At 40.1% G+C, this 16,085-nt stretch overlaps 1 protein-coding gene across 1 annotated transcript in view; it reads left to right on the top strand.

Moving 5' to 3' along the window:
• Nucleotides 1-16,085, top strand: part of LOC126194963 (zinc finger MYND domain-containing protein 10) — a 124,620-nt gene that overhangs the window by 98,282 nt on the left and 10,253 nt on the right. The window contains exons 7-9 of the mRNA XM_049933357.1: nucleotides 1,324-1,461; nucleotides 1,538-1,650; nucleotides 1,720-1,845. Coding sequence (XP_049789314.1) covers nucleotides 1,324-1,461; nucleotides 1,538-1,650; nucleotides 1,720-1,845 — 377 coding nt within the window. The remainder of the gene's footprint in view (nucleotides 1-1,323; nucleotides 1,462-1,537; nucleotides 1,651-1,719; nucleotides 1,846-16,085) is intronic.

The following is a 16,085-nucleotide window of genomic DNA, read 5'->3' as shown; positions in this document are numbered from 1 at the left end:
AATTAAGTCGGGTGATGCTGAGGGAATTAGATTAGGAAGTGAGACACTTAAAGTAGTTTTGCTATTTGGGGAGCAAAATAACTGATGATGGTCGAAGTAGAGAGGATATAAAATGTAGATTGGCAATGGCAAGAAATTTGTTAACATCGAGTATAGATTTAAGTGTCAGGAAGTCGTTTCTGAAAGTATTTGTATGGAGTGTAGACATGTATGGAAGTGAAACATGGACAAGAAATAGTTTAGACAAGAAGAGAATAGAAGCTTTCGAAATGTGGTGCTACAGAAGAATGCTGAAGATCAGATGGGTAGATCACATAACTAATGAGGAGGTATTGAATAGAATTGGGGAGAATTGGAGTTTGTGGCACAACTTGACTAGAAGAAGGGATCGGTTGGTAGGACATGTTCTGAGTCATCAAGGGATCACTAATTTAGTACTGGAGAGCAGCGTGGAGGGTAAAAATCATAGAGGGAGACCAAGAGATGAATACACTAAGCAGATTCAGAAGGATGTAGGCTGCAGTAGGTACTGGGAGATGAAGAAGCTTGCACAGGATAGAGTAGCATGGAGAGCTACATCAAACCAGTCTCACGACTGAAGACCACAACAATAATAACAAAAACAACAACAACAACAATGGAAGACCGCATGTTGCAGATCCTATACGGGCCTTTCTGGATACATAAAATGTTCGACTGTTGCCCTGGCCAGCACATTCTCCAGATCTCTCACCAATTGAAAACGTCTGGTCAATGGTGGCTGAGCAACTGGCTCGTCACAATACGCCAGTCACTACTCTTGATGAACTGTGGTATCGTGTTGGAGCTGCATGGGCAGCTGTACCTGTACAGGCCATCCAAGCTCTGTTTTACTCAATGCCCAGGCGTATCAAGGCTGTTATTATGGCCAGAGGTGGTTGTTATGGGTACAGATTTCTCAGGATCTATGCACCCAAATTGCGTGAAAATGTAATCACATGTCAGTTCTAGTATAATATATTTGTCCAATGAATACCCGTTTATCATCTGCTTTTCTTCTTGGTGTAGCAATTTTAATGGCCAGTAGTGTATGTTTTGCCGTCACAATGCTTTGTGACAAATTGTTACCGGCCACACCAAAAACTGCTACAGACATCTCATCACAGTATTAAACTAATCAAATTAGTGGTGTACAGAAAAAGCATGAAAGGTCTAACCTAAATAACATCAAATCTTATAATCAGTGGTTGGTTTATGTTTGCACAGTGAAGATGATTATGATCTATAACAGTTCATTTATTCAGAATTCATTGGTATCTTGAAACATTTTATTTTCTCTTTAAGCTTCAAGGCTATCTACATGATGTCTTGGTTGATCAGCTGTCACCTCTCTCAGAGCTACAATATTGGCTGAGTCATATTGCAGTATCACAGGTTCCCCCCACTGGCAAAAAACCACTAATATTAGAAGTTCTGCCACAGGTAAGAATGCACATCAGTGGAGTTTAGTGGTCTTGTATGCCTTCCTATGCTGTCTGATTATTTCCCATCATACCAGATCAGAGAATCTTTACTGAGAAGAAGTGAAACTCAATGGAAAAGAATAGCTCAAAGACAAGTTAAAGTTCTATTTCACTGCAAGCAAGGTGATATGGCTGAAATTGCTAAGAGGTAAGATTACCATTATAGACAACATTCTCAGGATAAATGAATTACTGACCTAATGAAATTTTTCTGTAGGCTTAGTTCCGCCTACGATCCAGAAACACTTGAGAAACTCGCTGGTACTGCACCAACATGTGCCGAATGTGGAGAACGTGCTGCTAAAAAGTGTTCACGTTGCAAAGCTCTCTGGTATTGTGGCCGGTAAGAGTAGAATTTAGTTTTCCAAAAAATAATCGTTTGTATTGTAAGTAACTTGTTTTACCTAGATTTAATAACTATTGGAGGAGAAAAAACATCGTAGGTCTGCTACATAGTGGTCAACATAAGATGATGACCACTCACTCCTACAAATTGTAGCCCTCAGATAACATGAAGAAAGCGAAAATGATGTACACTGTGTTTTTGGAGGAAGCTGGGATTCCACAATCTGCATACCTATTAATGTGTGTAGGCTTAGGATCAACTGTAGAAGGAAACTAAAAAAAGCATAGCTTCACTGTGAATTAAGAACAATAAGCGAACATACAGTCAGTCTGAAACAGCACATCTGTGAAAACTATATCTGTTGCTAACATTGAGTATCATTTTGCTAAACCCTGTGCTTTGCAACATGGATGGATCCTCATTTGCAAGCTAGTCAGGATTGTTCCATTCCTAGTGTGTGGTCTGGAGGGGAGTTGGAGTCAGTATATTTCGGTCGCCACTTCCACTTTCAATGTGGCCATATGTACCTACGATTTTGTTATGACTGGGTGTATACGAGGACAAGGAAGAAAATTCCGGGGTATTTCCCGGTTAAAAGTACACTTTCTTCCGGTTGAAAATACAATTTTCCGTGTTAAGTGACAGTATACTTTCCCTCGGGATCCTAAAACTTATCAATCCTTTGAATGGTTAAGGTTTTATACACTGGCGTAGAACCTCCCGCCACTTTAGGAAAGAACCCCAGAAAAAATGTGTTTTGCAAAGATCACGTTTAAAAAGTGACGAACATATCGATGCGCCACACGGCGTGGACAAAGCCGTTACACGTGCACTTGGTCGGTGTGGAGGGGGTAAATGAGTGGGGATTGTGCAATGTCAGCGGCTGTCGCTAAGAAAGACTAAAATAAGTTAGTACTTTCAATTTTCTGTTTTTATATTATTTCCACGTTATTAGCAATCAACCATTAATGTCTAAATGAAGCTATTTCTGTCAGTTTTGTAGAGAAATTTGCTTCTATTAATTTTTTCCGCTGAGGCAGTTAGTTTATTTGAAATGAAGTGTTTATTCCGCACTGTTGGCTACAAAACAATATTGCAGAGTATGAATTTAAAAAAAAGTCGTTGTCACCAGATAGCAGAATGTTATGGTACTTTGAGCTGTGGAGTCTAGTTTTGAAATGAATAATACGCCAAGAACTGCTTCCTTATTTGCATTTCTTATCTGTGTAGAATTGATAAAACAATTGCTCCTGGTACAACTCCCTAGGTCCTCTCAATAACATGCCGCAGGGCTGCACATGGTCACGTGATGCCCCACCATGCACGAAATGCGACTAAAAGCGTATAAGCAGAGCAAGCACCAGGCACGAGCAGTCTTCGTCATCGTAGCTACCGGTTGCGCAGTACAGCCTGTTGTCTGGCAACTGCTCAAACGAACCTAACGTTTCCAGAAAGATCTTCGATCTGCAGCAACATGTACACTACATATTTTCGTATTACTAAAGTATATAGTCGAATTCCAACAAACACAAAAAGTTTTCCGAAACATTGAAATCGAGATCGCGATGCGCTTTTGTCAGCCAATCATATCTCACGTCACGTGATCTCGCCAGCCGATAACAGCAGATATTCATCGCGTTTACATGGGGCTTCCAAAACCGGATTTCGTAAACTGATCTCCCAATACCGCTTCTGGGTTGTCATGTAGACATTTCAAAATCGATTCTGGCAATCTGCTTCTGGCTGCCGGTTTACCAGTTCCGCAATCGATTTTCGCTGCCATGTGTACGCAGCCGGTATTGAAACTTGCTTGGACTGTCAGGTTTCGTCTTGTTTTTAAAAATTTCGGCTAATATTGAAGGACTGGCTTTTTGTACAGTGAAACTATTTACACCTCGTCTAACCGTAGATAAATAGCGATTGTGCTGAATAAATAAAAGAATATCTGCTATTTTCCAGGGGCCGTAGTTAACTGGGCTAGCAAATCCGCTTTAGACCTTTAACATGAAACACGACAGCGAAAAACGGTTTCCTAAATTCGGTTTTCGTCTTTCGGAAGACGTGTCGCACGTAATAGCAGTGATTCAGATCAGAGGACACATAGTAACATCACTGTTAAGTAACGCGAACACACAAATAGGAAAAGTTCATGGTTTAAATTAACATCCATATCGTAGCTGCAAGGAAAGCCAAGCTTTCACACATAATATTTTTTTTTTTTTTTTGGCACGTGTTACACCTCGATACATCACACAAATGTGCTAGTAAAATTTTAAGTAATGACGTAAATGTCTGGTCTTCTGGGCTCGAAATTCTTCTAAGTGCCTGGACCTCAAAGTGTTGAGGTTTAAATGAAAATCAAACACTGTGGTTTAAGAAATTCAAAGCACGTTCGCACACGTAATGAAATGCAAACGCTTCTCAAACGACCAATTGCAATATTTTCCCGCGACTTGTTAGAATTCATTTCAGCAGTTGTCAGAGAGCACCAGAAAACGGCTACGGCTACGATGACGCAGGTAGCCCGTAATTTCGTATGTATATGACATTAAGAGATCTTACATTACGTCATAAACGAAACCGGACATCAGGAGATACTCCAAGAGCATCGGAATTTCGTAAAACATACTAAAAACCATAATTCGACTTAAAGAGCACATTCGTATGTCCGGATTCATAAAGAACTAGGCCCCACGCTGTTATTAAACTTTTCAATGCGGTTTTCGGAATGCAAATTTTCTTGAAGTACCAGTACTGTGTTATCTCATGTTTAGTTCTTCACTGACATAATGCCATACGTCCCAAAGATAACAACGTGCAGTTGAAATTCCGCATAGTGTTGACACTAGCCAATAGTGTTTTAAATAAATTGACTACCTGTGCGGAAACGATTAATCAAAGCATTTTATGCGCATGCGCATAAGCCCGCTGGCGTAATGTTGAACGTTATGTCACGCCCATAGGATGCAGTTTCTTGTTATTAAGTATTGCATAGTCTTCGTCTTAAAGCCTTCGGGACATTTTGCTGTTGGCAAACGCTTGTGTGTGCACTGCGTTTTGTTGCTGTAAATGGGGCATTTTCTCTGCAACTTATGTTTGATTTATTTTTTTCGTTGTTTTTGTTTTATTCCTGCAGTGTTATATTGCAGTAACGGACTGAAGTAAAATTCTTTTGTTAGAGTATCAGTTCCTACGAGTCAAAACTACAAAAATGTAACTAAAAAAGCGAAAAATTCCCGGAATTCTTAAAAATTCCCTGGGCCTATACACCCTGTATGAAGAAAAGTAATAATCATGATAATTTTCTTACGTCGTGTTTAGTAATCTTATGTAGCATAACTTTCAAGAAATCATACTTTAGAGAAATACAGAAATTGAAAAGTCTCTGTAACTTCCAATTTCTAGAATTCTTTGTCGTTTATAAAACTTAGTTTTTAAGCTGCTTTATTCTATGGAAGTTAGTTTATAAATTTGAGAATTCACATGTGTTAAATTATAGATGCTTTTACCTGTTTTGGGAAAAGGGGGAGGGGGAGATGCCGTGACTCTTATGACTACCACCACTCCTACCTTCCTACCCTTGGCTCACCCGATGGTAAAGATGCCTAATGGGTTTCAGGTTCCTGTCCTGATACTGCACAGCCCTCAGATTACCCTGTATGGTGATGAATGGTGTCCGACTTTCATAGAAGAGACCAGCCCATAACATGACTGACCCATCTCCTTGGCGAAACTGAAGGACTATATGTTTGAGATGTGTGCTGGAATTTGGCCGCCTCCACAATCTTCTATGATTATCAGGCATCAGACAAACTGGTACTTCAGATTAGATTAGTACTTGTTCCATAGATCATGAATACGACACTTTGTAATGATGTGGAGCGTGTCAGGTTAATAAAAGGTGTCTATACAAGATATTACATGACACTTAACATTTTTTGGTGGGGGTTGGGGAAATTACCCACTTACTATATCCAAAAATTCATCTAATGAGTAGAAGGAGTTGCCATTAAGAAATTCTTTTAATTTTCTTTTAAATTCTATATGGCTATCTGTCAGACTTTTGATGCTATTAGGTAAGTGACCAAAGACTTTTGTGGCAGCATAATTTACTCCCTTCTGAGCCAAAGTTAGATTTAACCTTGAGTAGTGAAGATCATCCTTTCTCCTAGTGTTGTAGCCATGTACACTGCTATTACTTTTGAATTCGTTCAGATTGTTAATAACAAATTTCGTAAGTGAATGTATATAGTGTGAGGCTACAGTGAAGATCTCTAGCTCTTTAAATAAGTGTCTGCAGTATGATCTTGGATGAGCTCCAGCAATTATTCTGATTACACGCTGTTGTGCAATGAACACTCTTTTACTCAATGATGACTTACCCCAGAATATGATGCCATACGAAAGCAGAGAATGAAAATGGATGTGGTAAGCTAATTCACTGAGATGTATATCGCCAAAATTTGCAATGACCCTAATAGCATAAGTAGCTGAACTCAAACGTTTCAGCAGATCCTCAGTGTGTTTCTTCCAGCATACACCTAGAAATTTTGAATATTCTACCTTATCTACCGATTTCTGATCGAAGTCTATATTTATTAATGGTTTCATTCTATTTACTGTGTGGAACTGTATATATTGTGTTTTGTCAAAGTTTAATGAGAGCCCATTAGCAGAGAACCACTTAATGATTTTTCATTTACAATTTCACCAGTTTATTCTTGTAAAGAGACTGCAAAGCTTTTGAGCAAGGTTCCATTCTAGGTGTTTGTTTATCGACTTTTTTGTTTTACTGTCTAGATTGAAATGCACTCCCAGCTGCCTACAAAAAGACAGTGCACAGCTTTTCCATATTCATGGGTTATCTGTGAGCTACAATTTGTAAGTGGTGGGCATCGTCTGGTGTTGACCCTGGGCAACCACTATATCGCAGATATACAATGTTTTTTCCTCTTGCAATAGCAGTTACATCTCCAAATGCACTGCTGCATAAACAAATTTGACAGGCCATTTCTTCTGCTAATAAAGTAACAATGTGTGCATTGTCTAAGCTTAAAACGACTTCACTGTATGTTGATAGACTGAACATTTCGCACAAAACACACTGTCCTATTCATTATGCAACATACAGAGTGCTTTATTGAATTATTACTGTTACAGTGTCATACTTTTCTTGCTTTCATCGGAAACAACGCTAGTTGTGAATGCAGCTGCACCTCCACTGCATTCACGTCCAATTCCCATGTGCAGCATTCCCTGGAACATGAAGCTGAGTGGCTTCTCATGTGTTCCTACCAGTGAATGTTTTTCCAAAATTATTAATAAGAAGACTTTTTCCCTACTTGTCACTCTTCTCCCATAACTCAATAACACTTTGCTATTCAGTATCCTTCTTTTACATTTAAAAGTAATATTTTAGCAGGGATTTTTAAGAAAAAAATGTATCTGGACTGTCCTTGCCTATATGAAAACAAAATGAGCTCAATTTTCTGAGTCAATGGAACAGGCTCACAAGTTGTGTAATTGTGAAAGACAATATAGGTGCAAGGAACTGCGAGGTTCCAGTAGACCAGTCATTTGTGTCCACATATGTAGGCTCCAACTCTTCCTCTGGGCCATTGTACTCCAATACTAAATACCTTACTATAGCATATAGGCTACATGAACATTAGTTATAAAATAAAGGAAAGGCAACCACCCACCTTTACAGTATAACAGTAACAGAACTCAGTATAACTAGCTTTTGTGCCCTGGCTCTTTTACTGGCAGGAAGTAAACACACACACGCACACAAACATTACTGTGGCAATGCATTATTAAGAGAACAGCTGCATGTGCTCAAGGATTTAGGGCAAGGCACAAATGAGGCAAGAAGAGGGTAGCAGGATAGTGAGAGGCAGGAGCAGGAAAGATGAATGACTCAGTGGGTTCACAACTAGACAAAACAAGTTCCAAGAGGGGGAAGGGGAAAAGAAGTTGGAAATGGAGGCAGGGAGGGGAGACGGTCCACATTGGGTAGGGGGAGAGGCAGATCAGCAGGAGAAGTTAGCACATGGTCTGCACGGGAAGGAATGGTGTGAACAATGACAGGAGAGTAAAGGGAAGAGTTGAGGTATTGGGAAACAGCCGATATAAGCCCAGGGGGTTATGAGAATGCATTATATGCTGGAGACAGGACAGCAACTTGTGTAGTTTAGAGAAATTTGCACTGGAAGGGACTATCCAAAGGGCACACATAGTAAAGCAGCTGTTAAAGTAATCTGTATCGTGGTTCACAGCTTCGTCACCAGCTGGACGGTCAAGTTCACAGTTAGCATCAGTTTGGAAATGACCATCCATGCAATTAGACAGTTACCTGTGGTGGCCACATACAATGCTTAGTAATTACAGCACAGCTGATATTAATACTGCTGCTTTCACATTTGGAGCTGCCTTTTATTGGATAGGACATGCCTGTGACTAGACCATGGGAGGAGGTGGTGGAATGGGTGTATGAGACAGGTCTTCCACCTATGTCACCTATATGGGAATGAGTGGCCCATGTGCTGCAGGACTGGAATAGGGATGGACAAGGATAATCTGTGCATTGGGTGTGCAGTGGAACACAACTTTGGGTGATAAGCCCTGCAATGAGGTATATGCTACCCACAACTAGAAGTAGTCGAAGCCCTGGTGAAGGATGTGGTTGAGGCCAGGGTGATCAAAGCAGTACTGGTCTTGTTATAAAGTTTACTGGTGTAAGAGGAGAAAATGACACAAGGGATTTGCTTATGGACGAAATGGATAGGATACTGTGTGTCAATACAGGCTCTGTTAATGTTGTCAGCAATTTCGACAAAACCGGTTTTCCACTGAAGGTGCAATGTCCACCAGGTGGCAAGGCTGTAAGGTAGAAACTTTTTGACATGAAATTAGTGACAGCTATCAGAGTAGAGGTACTGTAGGTGGTTTGTGCCCACTATATGACACGACGTACAGCCACCTGAGAGGTGCACCTAGGAAGGTGGTTGATTTGGAAATAGGTGTTGATAGCTATGGAGCTAAAGTTGTCCTTGCCATAAGTCCAGATCATTAAAATGTCATCAATGAATCAGAACCAGACAAGGAGTTTTACATGTTGAATGGTTAGTAAGGATTCCTTCAGATGACTTGTAAATACACTGGCATAGGATGGTGCCATGCGAGTACGTACTACGGACTTGTTTATAGATTTGGCACTGAAAAGTGAATTAACTGTGGCTGGATATGAGGATTAGGAAGGAGATGGTTACTTTGGTATCTAGAACATTGGGGAAAGTAGTGTTCCATGGTCAAAAGACTATGAGCATGGCAGATGTCAGCGGACAAGGACTTTGTATCCAGTGACCAACAAGTCAGCTGGAACAGGAACTCTTGAGGTGGTGGTGAAAGAAATGAGTGGCACCTCATACGTAGAATGGGAGCTTACAGACACTAGTTTGGAGGCGGTGGTCAACAATGGGAGAGAATCGCTCTGTGTAGTATTGTAACCAGCGACAATGGAATGCCAAGTAGGTAGACCCATGGGGTTGGGTTTGTGGAGGAAGAGTGGAAGGTTGGTGGCGCGAGAAGAGAGATGGATTTGGGTGCCAGTTTTTGAGACAAACCTAAAGCCATGAGGAGGTGATGGAGTACATATTGGACTTCTGGAATGGGATCAAAGCCATAAGGTTTATCTGCAGAAGTGCCTGAAACTTTGCAAAGACAGTCAGCCACATAGTCACTACAAATCATGAACAAGTGGGATTCACCAGCTGGGGATTCCAGCACACTGATGCCCACAGACAGTGGCAGCTAGTACCTTTATCCACAGCATGAACAATAAGGTCCAGACTGGTTTTCAGATTGCAGATAGCTGTGTATTCCTTAGCAGTAATGTTGGACTTATGGAACGTGGATTTAAGGAAGAAAGTGAGGCCAGGTTAGACATGAGAGTTCTTGAAGATTACTAGTGGATGATTGGTTGAAGGGGAGGAGGATCACAGTCGGAGGGAGTTACCACTGCAGAGAAAGAATAAAGAAAAGAACGAGACTTACGCAGGGGTCAGAAGGTTTGACAATGTTACAAATGTCCATGAACAGTATGTTTCATGGAGGGTGGAGGCAGATTTTGGGGATGTAGAAGGTGAAGTAACTCAGCAATGCATGATGGAGGAGCCATGAGGGGTTGACTGGGGGTAAGGGTGGGTGGGGGGGGGGGGGGGGGAGGGCAGTTTGAATCAAAGTGGTAGGCTCTTTATTGGCTAAACGTAATCCCATTTGGGCATAAGACAGGAGTAGCTGAGACAGATTCGTCAGAGGGTGTTGGGAATGCAATTCCAATTGTTGAAGGGCAATGATAGCATTCAGGGAGTTATAGTTACAGAGTAAAAGGATCTTGTCCAGTATGGTTTCAACTTGTACTGGGCGATTATGAAAGATTGGTGAGGGCGAGGGATTGATAGAATTGGAAAGGGTGATGGTTCTTGCAGTAGGACACGAGTTTTCACTATTGTTAAAACAAATATATTTGGTCAGCATCACACTTCATTGTATAAGATGACACAGGACACAGTTATAACTGGAAAAACAATTGATGCATTCAAAAAGTTTGTGTATTTCGTGAGATGAGTGAGTCACAGATTGTCAATAATAAAAATTACACATATGAATGTCTCATGTGCCACTGTTGTACAGTCGTAGAAGCAATGATAGAGCAATAACCAACTTATTTATTATAAGCCATATGGCAGTTGAAGGCATCACCTTGCTATGGTCAATGGCTTGGAATGGACTTGGACAGCAGCACTTGCTAGCTCAGTAAAGGGCAGCCAATGCCAGAGTCACCAGCAGAAGGAACTATGTCAGGCCTGGGCAGGCAAAAAGCAAATCATGGCACCAATTTCCAGTGTAAGCCAGTTGCACCATTTAGTGCAACCAGCTAACAGCTGGTGGTGATCCAGTGCAGGAGGTACCCGAGAGCAGCAGCAAACAGGCAGCAGGGCTAGTCACATGCCAACCAAACTAACTTCAGTGACAGGGCAAATACTTGTCTTGTCAGCTCGGCCCCATTCAGCTTCTGGTCGAAAAATGCAATGACAGATAACTCCTCAATTGGCCACAGGTAACAGGCATCAATTTGAAAGGCAATAGTGCTACAGTTTCAGTGTTTCTGTCATATTTGAGACCACAACAGCTGCTTTTGATCAACAAAAGGCACTAACATAACCGAGAGCCCACTACAGCTCTCAATATTCTTTATGAGGTTATTGAGAAAGTACAAGTGTCAACCTGGCCCTGCTATAAAATAGAATTGACAAATGCTTCCACAGGACACACATGCAGAAGAAAGAATGTATCTATTGACAACTGTGCTTAGTAGACACTGTACACTATGATGATGCTTTTAAGTTTTCTGTGCCTATTTTAGTAAATTAGAGTAACATATTCCAATATATAGCCTTCTCTGTAGTTACTGTTGCTGTTCATCCCCACACAAGATGACCATTGTGCTGAAAAACTTCAATTGAATCGAGTTTTTTTAAAAGGGCTTATCTCATGCCGAGTAAATTTTTCAGGACACACAAAAAACTGTGTCAACTCCAAACCAAAAAACAGGTGCTTTTTAGTGGTTTTATGTGATTAATACAGTAATATCTGAGTTTATGTGAGAAGGATTTTCACCTTAAGTAATTATGCTATGTGTAATTGAACTATAAACATTGATTTATGCTCTTTTAAAAAAATACATCCTAAATTAAAAAACTCAAATCAGAATTAAGCAAACTTTGCTTTTTAATTTTGTTTATTTTACAAATGTATACAAAATACTATTAAGAGCAATGGTTTATGATACAAATCACAATAATTACTAAAAAAATATAACACCAGTATTGTCATCAACTAGATTACATAAAATGCATTCTTCTTATTCTGTAGAATTTTCAGCTACAGTTGGCCAAGAAAATAGTTCTATGTAGAAATACTTGTGCTCTTGAGGAATGTAGGGTTCGATTTTCTTCAGTCTTTGCTCTTTTGATGGGAACTTTCCTAGAAGAGTACGATGGAGGTGATGGCAGAGCAGGTGTCATTGAACTGAGAGCCATGAAGAAAGTGTGGCAGACCAGACCATTCATTGTCGAATACCCCTTAATGTAATCCTTTCTTCCATGGGAATAGACAAAGTGATAAAGAGTACTAATTGAAAACTTAATTCTTTCATTTCTGGGTTTGCTTTTAGTCTCTTCAGAGATAGCATACTTTTTGTAGTGCAATGGCCACCAATTTTTGAAATCCAGAATTTCTGTGGTTGCCACTCCTTTCACCACAAACTTTCCTGGTACAGAACGAACTATAATCTGACGAGCAACCTCGTGCACTGAATAGATTCTATAAATTTTTTTATTTTTTTAATTTTTTTTATATTTTTTGATGATTCCGAAATCACGGTCACAAGGTAAAAAACTATGATGTCACAGCGAAAAACTGTTGTATTTTCTTAAATCAACCTGTGTCTGTGAGTGAGAGAAGATATTGAGAAAGTGTCTGAATTTTGTTTTGGCCTGCGCAGTTATCTGAAAATAACCGGGGCTCTGTTTTATGTTGTGGCACCTCTTTTATAAAATCTGATAAAAAAGAACAGACCTCATCAGGGGATTTTCTGCCGTTCCCTTCATGGTAAATGTACAATGTACTGTTCTTTTCTTTAGTGTTACTGATGCAGAATTTACTAACAGTTAGTTGTCTTAAATAGAAAAGCTCCTGAGCTGGAATCTTTGGTAGGGTTATATTCTGCTTGTAGTGAATTGCGATGGACAGAACATGGCTTTCTTTTTGCCCCTCTACGGGTAATTCATGCTTTAGAGCAGAATAAAACTTCCTACTCCAATGTTTATGTATTAATAGTTTGGCTGTAGCTGTCCTTTTAGCAACCTCATTAAGATGAGGGGCTTTAACTTTCTGGTTAAGTTCTTCACAGGTACAACATACATATATTTGAGGCCTACCAAATCTGTAACCAAAAATCTTGGTAACATCATTCCAGTATGTGTAGTATGAGACAGATGTTAATTCAGGATATTTCGTTCTGAACAGTTTTCACATTGTTTTTATTGATAGCTGAGGGCTCAGGTAGTATATTTTGTCCTAAGACTAATGCAATTCATACAATGGGAAAGATCTAATACGATCATAAATTGCCTCGTGCATTTCAGGTGCGAGACATCTGGTAATACCTCTACCTCTTTTATCATCTGGAGTACATCCAGCCATTTTTAAATCTCTGATTCTTCTGACTCGCTATTCACTCATAGAAAAAACTGAAAGAAAAGCTTTCATGCACACCTTCGTTCAACCACTTCCTACAAGAATGTAGTGAGAGAAAGTAGCACTTTTCACTACCCTGGGATTAGTTCTACCCTCTGGTCTTCTCTGTTAAACTTCACCTACATCAATCAAGCCTTGTACATACAAATCCTGAGCATTCTTACTAAGAATATTGTAAACTTTTGAAAACATATCCAAACAGTTGTCTTCCCCCAGATTGTACAAACACTTTCTTGTACATCTAACAGAAGAAAGAAAGACAAAGAAGACAAATATTACAATGAAATGAACACCCTTAGCTGCTTACAGGCGTTGACATACGTCAACAGGGACAGATGAAAATGTGTGCTCCTACCGGGACTCAAACCCCGGATCTCCTGCTTACATAGCAGACACTCTGTCCATCTGAGCCACCGAAAACACAGAGGATAGCGCGACTGCAGGGATTTATCTCTGGCACACCTCCTGCGAAACCCACATTCTCAACGTATTGTCCCGCACTACATTCGTAGTACTGTAACATTCCACGTGGGAAAAATATATCTAGAAAGAAAGATGATGTAACTTACCAAACGAAAGCGCTGGCATGTTGATAGACACACAAACAAACACAAACATACACACAAAATTCAAGCTTTCGCAACCAACGGTTGCTTCTTCAGGAAAGAGGGAAGGAGATGGAAAGACGAAAGGATGTGGGTTTTACGGGAGAGAGTAAGGAGTCATTCCAATCCCGGGAGCGGAAAGACTTACCTTAGGAGCAAAAAAGGACAGGTATACACACACACACATATCCATCCGCACATACACAGACACAAGCAGACATTTGTAAAGGCAAAGAGTTTGGGCAGAGATGTCAGTCGAGGCGGAAGTACAGAGGCAAAGATGTTGTTGAATGACAGGTGAGGTATGAGCGGCGGCAACTTGAAATTAGCGGAGGTTGAGGACTGGTGGGTAACGGGAAGAGAGGATATACTGAAGGGCAAGTTCCTTCCCACTAACACCAACCTGTCAGAACTCCGGAGATGGGAACTTGCCCTTCATATATCCTTTCTTCCCGTTACCCACCAGGCCTCAACCTCCGCTAATTTCAAGTTGCCGCCGCTCATACCTCACCTGTCATTCAACAACATCTTTGCCTCTGTAATTCCGCCTCGACTGACATCTCTGCCTAAACTCTTGGCCTTTACAAATGTCTGCTTGTGTCTGTGTATGTGCGGATGGATAAGTGTGTGTGTGTGCGAGTGTATACCTGTCCTTTTTTTCCCCCTAAGGTAAGTCTTTCCGCTCCCGGGATTGGAATGACTCCTTACCCTCTCGCTTAAAACCCACAGCCTTTCATCTTTCCCTCTTTCCTGATGAAGCAACCGTGGGTTGCGAAAGCTTGAATTTTGTGTGTGTGTTTGTGTGTCTATCAACATACCAACGCTTTCGTTTGGTAAGTTACATCATCTTTGTTTTAGATATAAACAAATAATTGTTGCAGCACACACAACTAGTAAATGGTCGTTCTTAAGATGATGGAGGCTACTATTTTAAAAAAAAACTTTGGTTACCTATCATTAATATCATTATTAATTGTTTTAATTATAAAGTATAGGTTTGAAACAATAATGTATTGATAAATCATTAACAAATAAACGGAACAAAATAATGGAAGGAAAGTGGCTTACCTGTAGGGAAATTCAGGTTTTTTAGCCTCAACAATGTTGCCTCTGTGGTTAACATAGCCTTCACCCTTGAGTCTGGTTGCTTTTACTCTGTTTACCTTATATAATGACAGATTTACACCATGTTTTCTTTTGCATGATTTGTCAGCGTAATCACCACTACACATGCTATCAATGTCACTCATTTTATAGTCTGATGTGAACTAATTGTCAACTGAACAGCAATGGAACAAAGGCTGTATATCACAGGTTAGAAAATAAGCAGCAAACTGAAACAGCTGTTTACAATGCTGCCTATAGATTTTTTTTTTAGAGGCAGGCGTCAGTGACATACACCCATTTAAAAAAACTGCAATCTTTGGTCTGGGATTCTCGCTCAATGTGAGGCATTAGGAACACCCTTTTAGAACTAATCAATAGGCATATCTATCGGGTTTCTGAAACAACAAAAAACTGAAAATCGGTGAAATGATGAGTTACGCCCCTTTAAAAAACTCTACTCAATTTTCCAGAAACATTCAATGCCATTGCAAGAATCTGATTATAGGACTTCTTAAAAGATGCCATAAAGGCTGCCAGGGTTTTTTTTTTCCCCCGTTGCTGACATTCCAACCTAGAGTTTCCATGGCTTGGTTAAACCCTAAAGGTGTGGCTGTTACCTGCAGCTGTAGCTAGACCTTCCCCCATTTTGTCGTTAAGGTATATGGTGACAACCACCACTCGGTCACAACTCTTTTTCCCCAAGGCACTGCCCCAGCCACAGAAGGATGGAAAGACGAATGGCTGATGAATTTTATTTATTTTGACATTAAATATATTACTACAGGAAAAACAAAAACTTGCAACTGCTGTAAGGAACCCATCAACGCAGCTGAAAAACTCACAGTAAAGTAAATTTTCTTATCAATTCCACAAATTCTCTTTGTCATAACTGTAGTGGTGTAACAACTATGCACAAATCATGGAACATAAGTGAAAAATTTCTTATTAAGAGCGTTTTCAGGTAGTCACTGAATCAGTATTGTTAAACGCTGTCATATTTCTTCTTTATGGCGAAGAAAAATGTTTTGAAGATAGCAATTTACTCTCACTCTTGCATATTATTTAAGTAAAACTTTTGCATAGTACTGAATCTCTTGGATAAAATCCCTATTTACTCACATGATGGGTGCACAGCAATGAAGAGAGAACGACTATAATATACACTGAGGTAACAAGTCGTCAGATACCTCCCTAATATCATGG

Source organism: Schistocerca nitens, chromosome 7, assembly GCF_023898315.1.
Source record: "Schistocerca nitens isolate TAMUIC-IGC-003100 chromosome 7, iqSchNite1.1, whole genome shotgun sequence".
NCBI classification, from domain to species: Eukaryota; Metazoa; Arthropoda; class Insecta; order Orthoptera; family Acrididae; genus Schistocerca; species Schistocerca nitens.
This window is presented reverse-complemented; position numbering and strand designations above follow the sequence as displayed.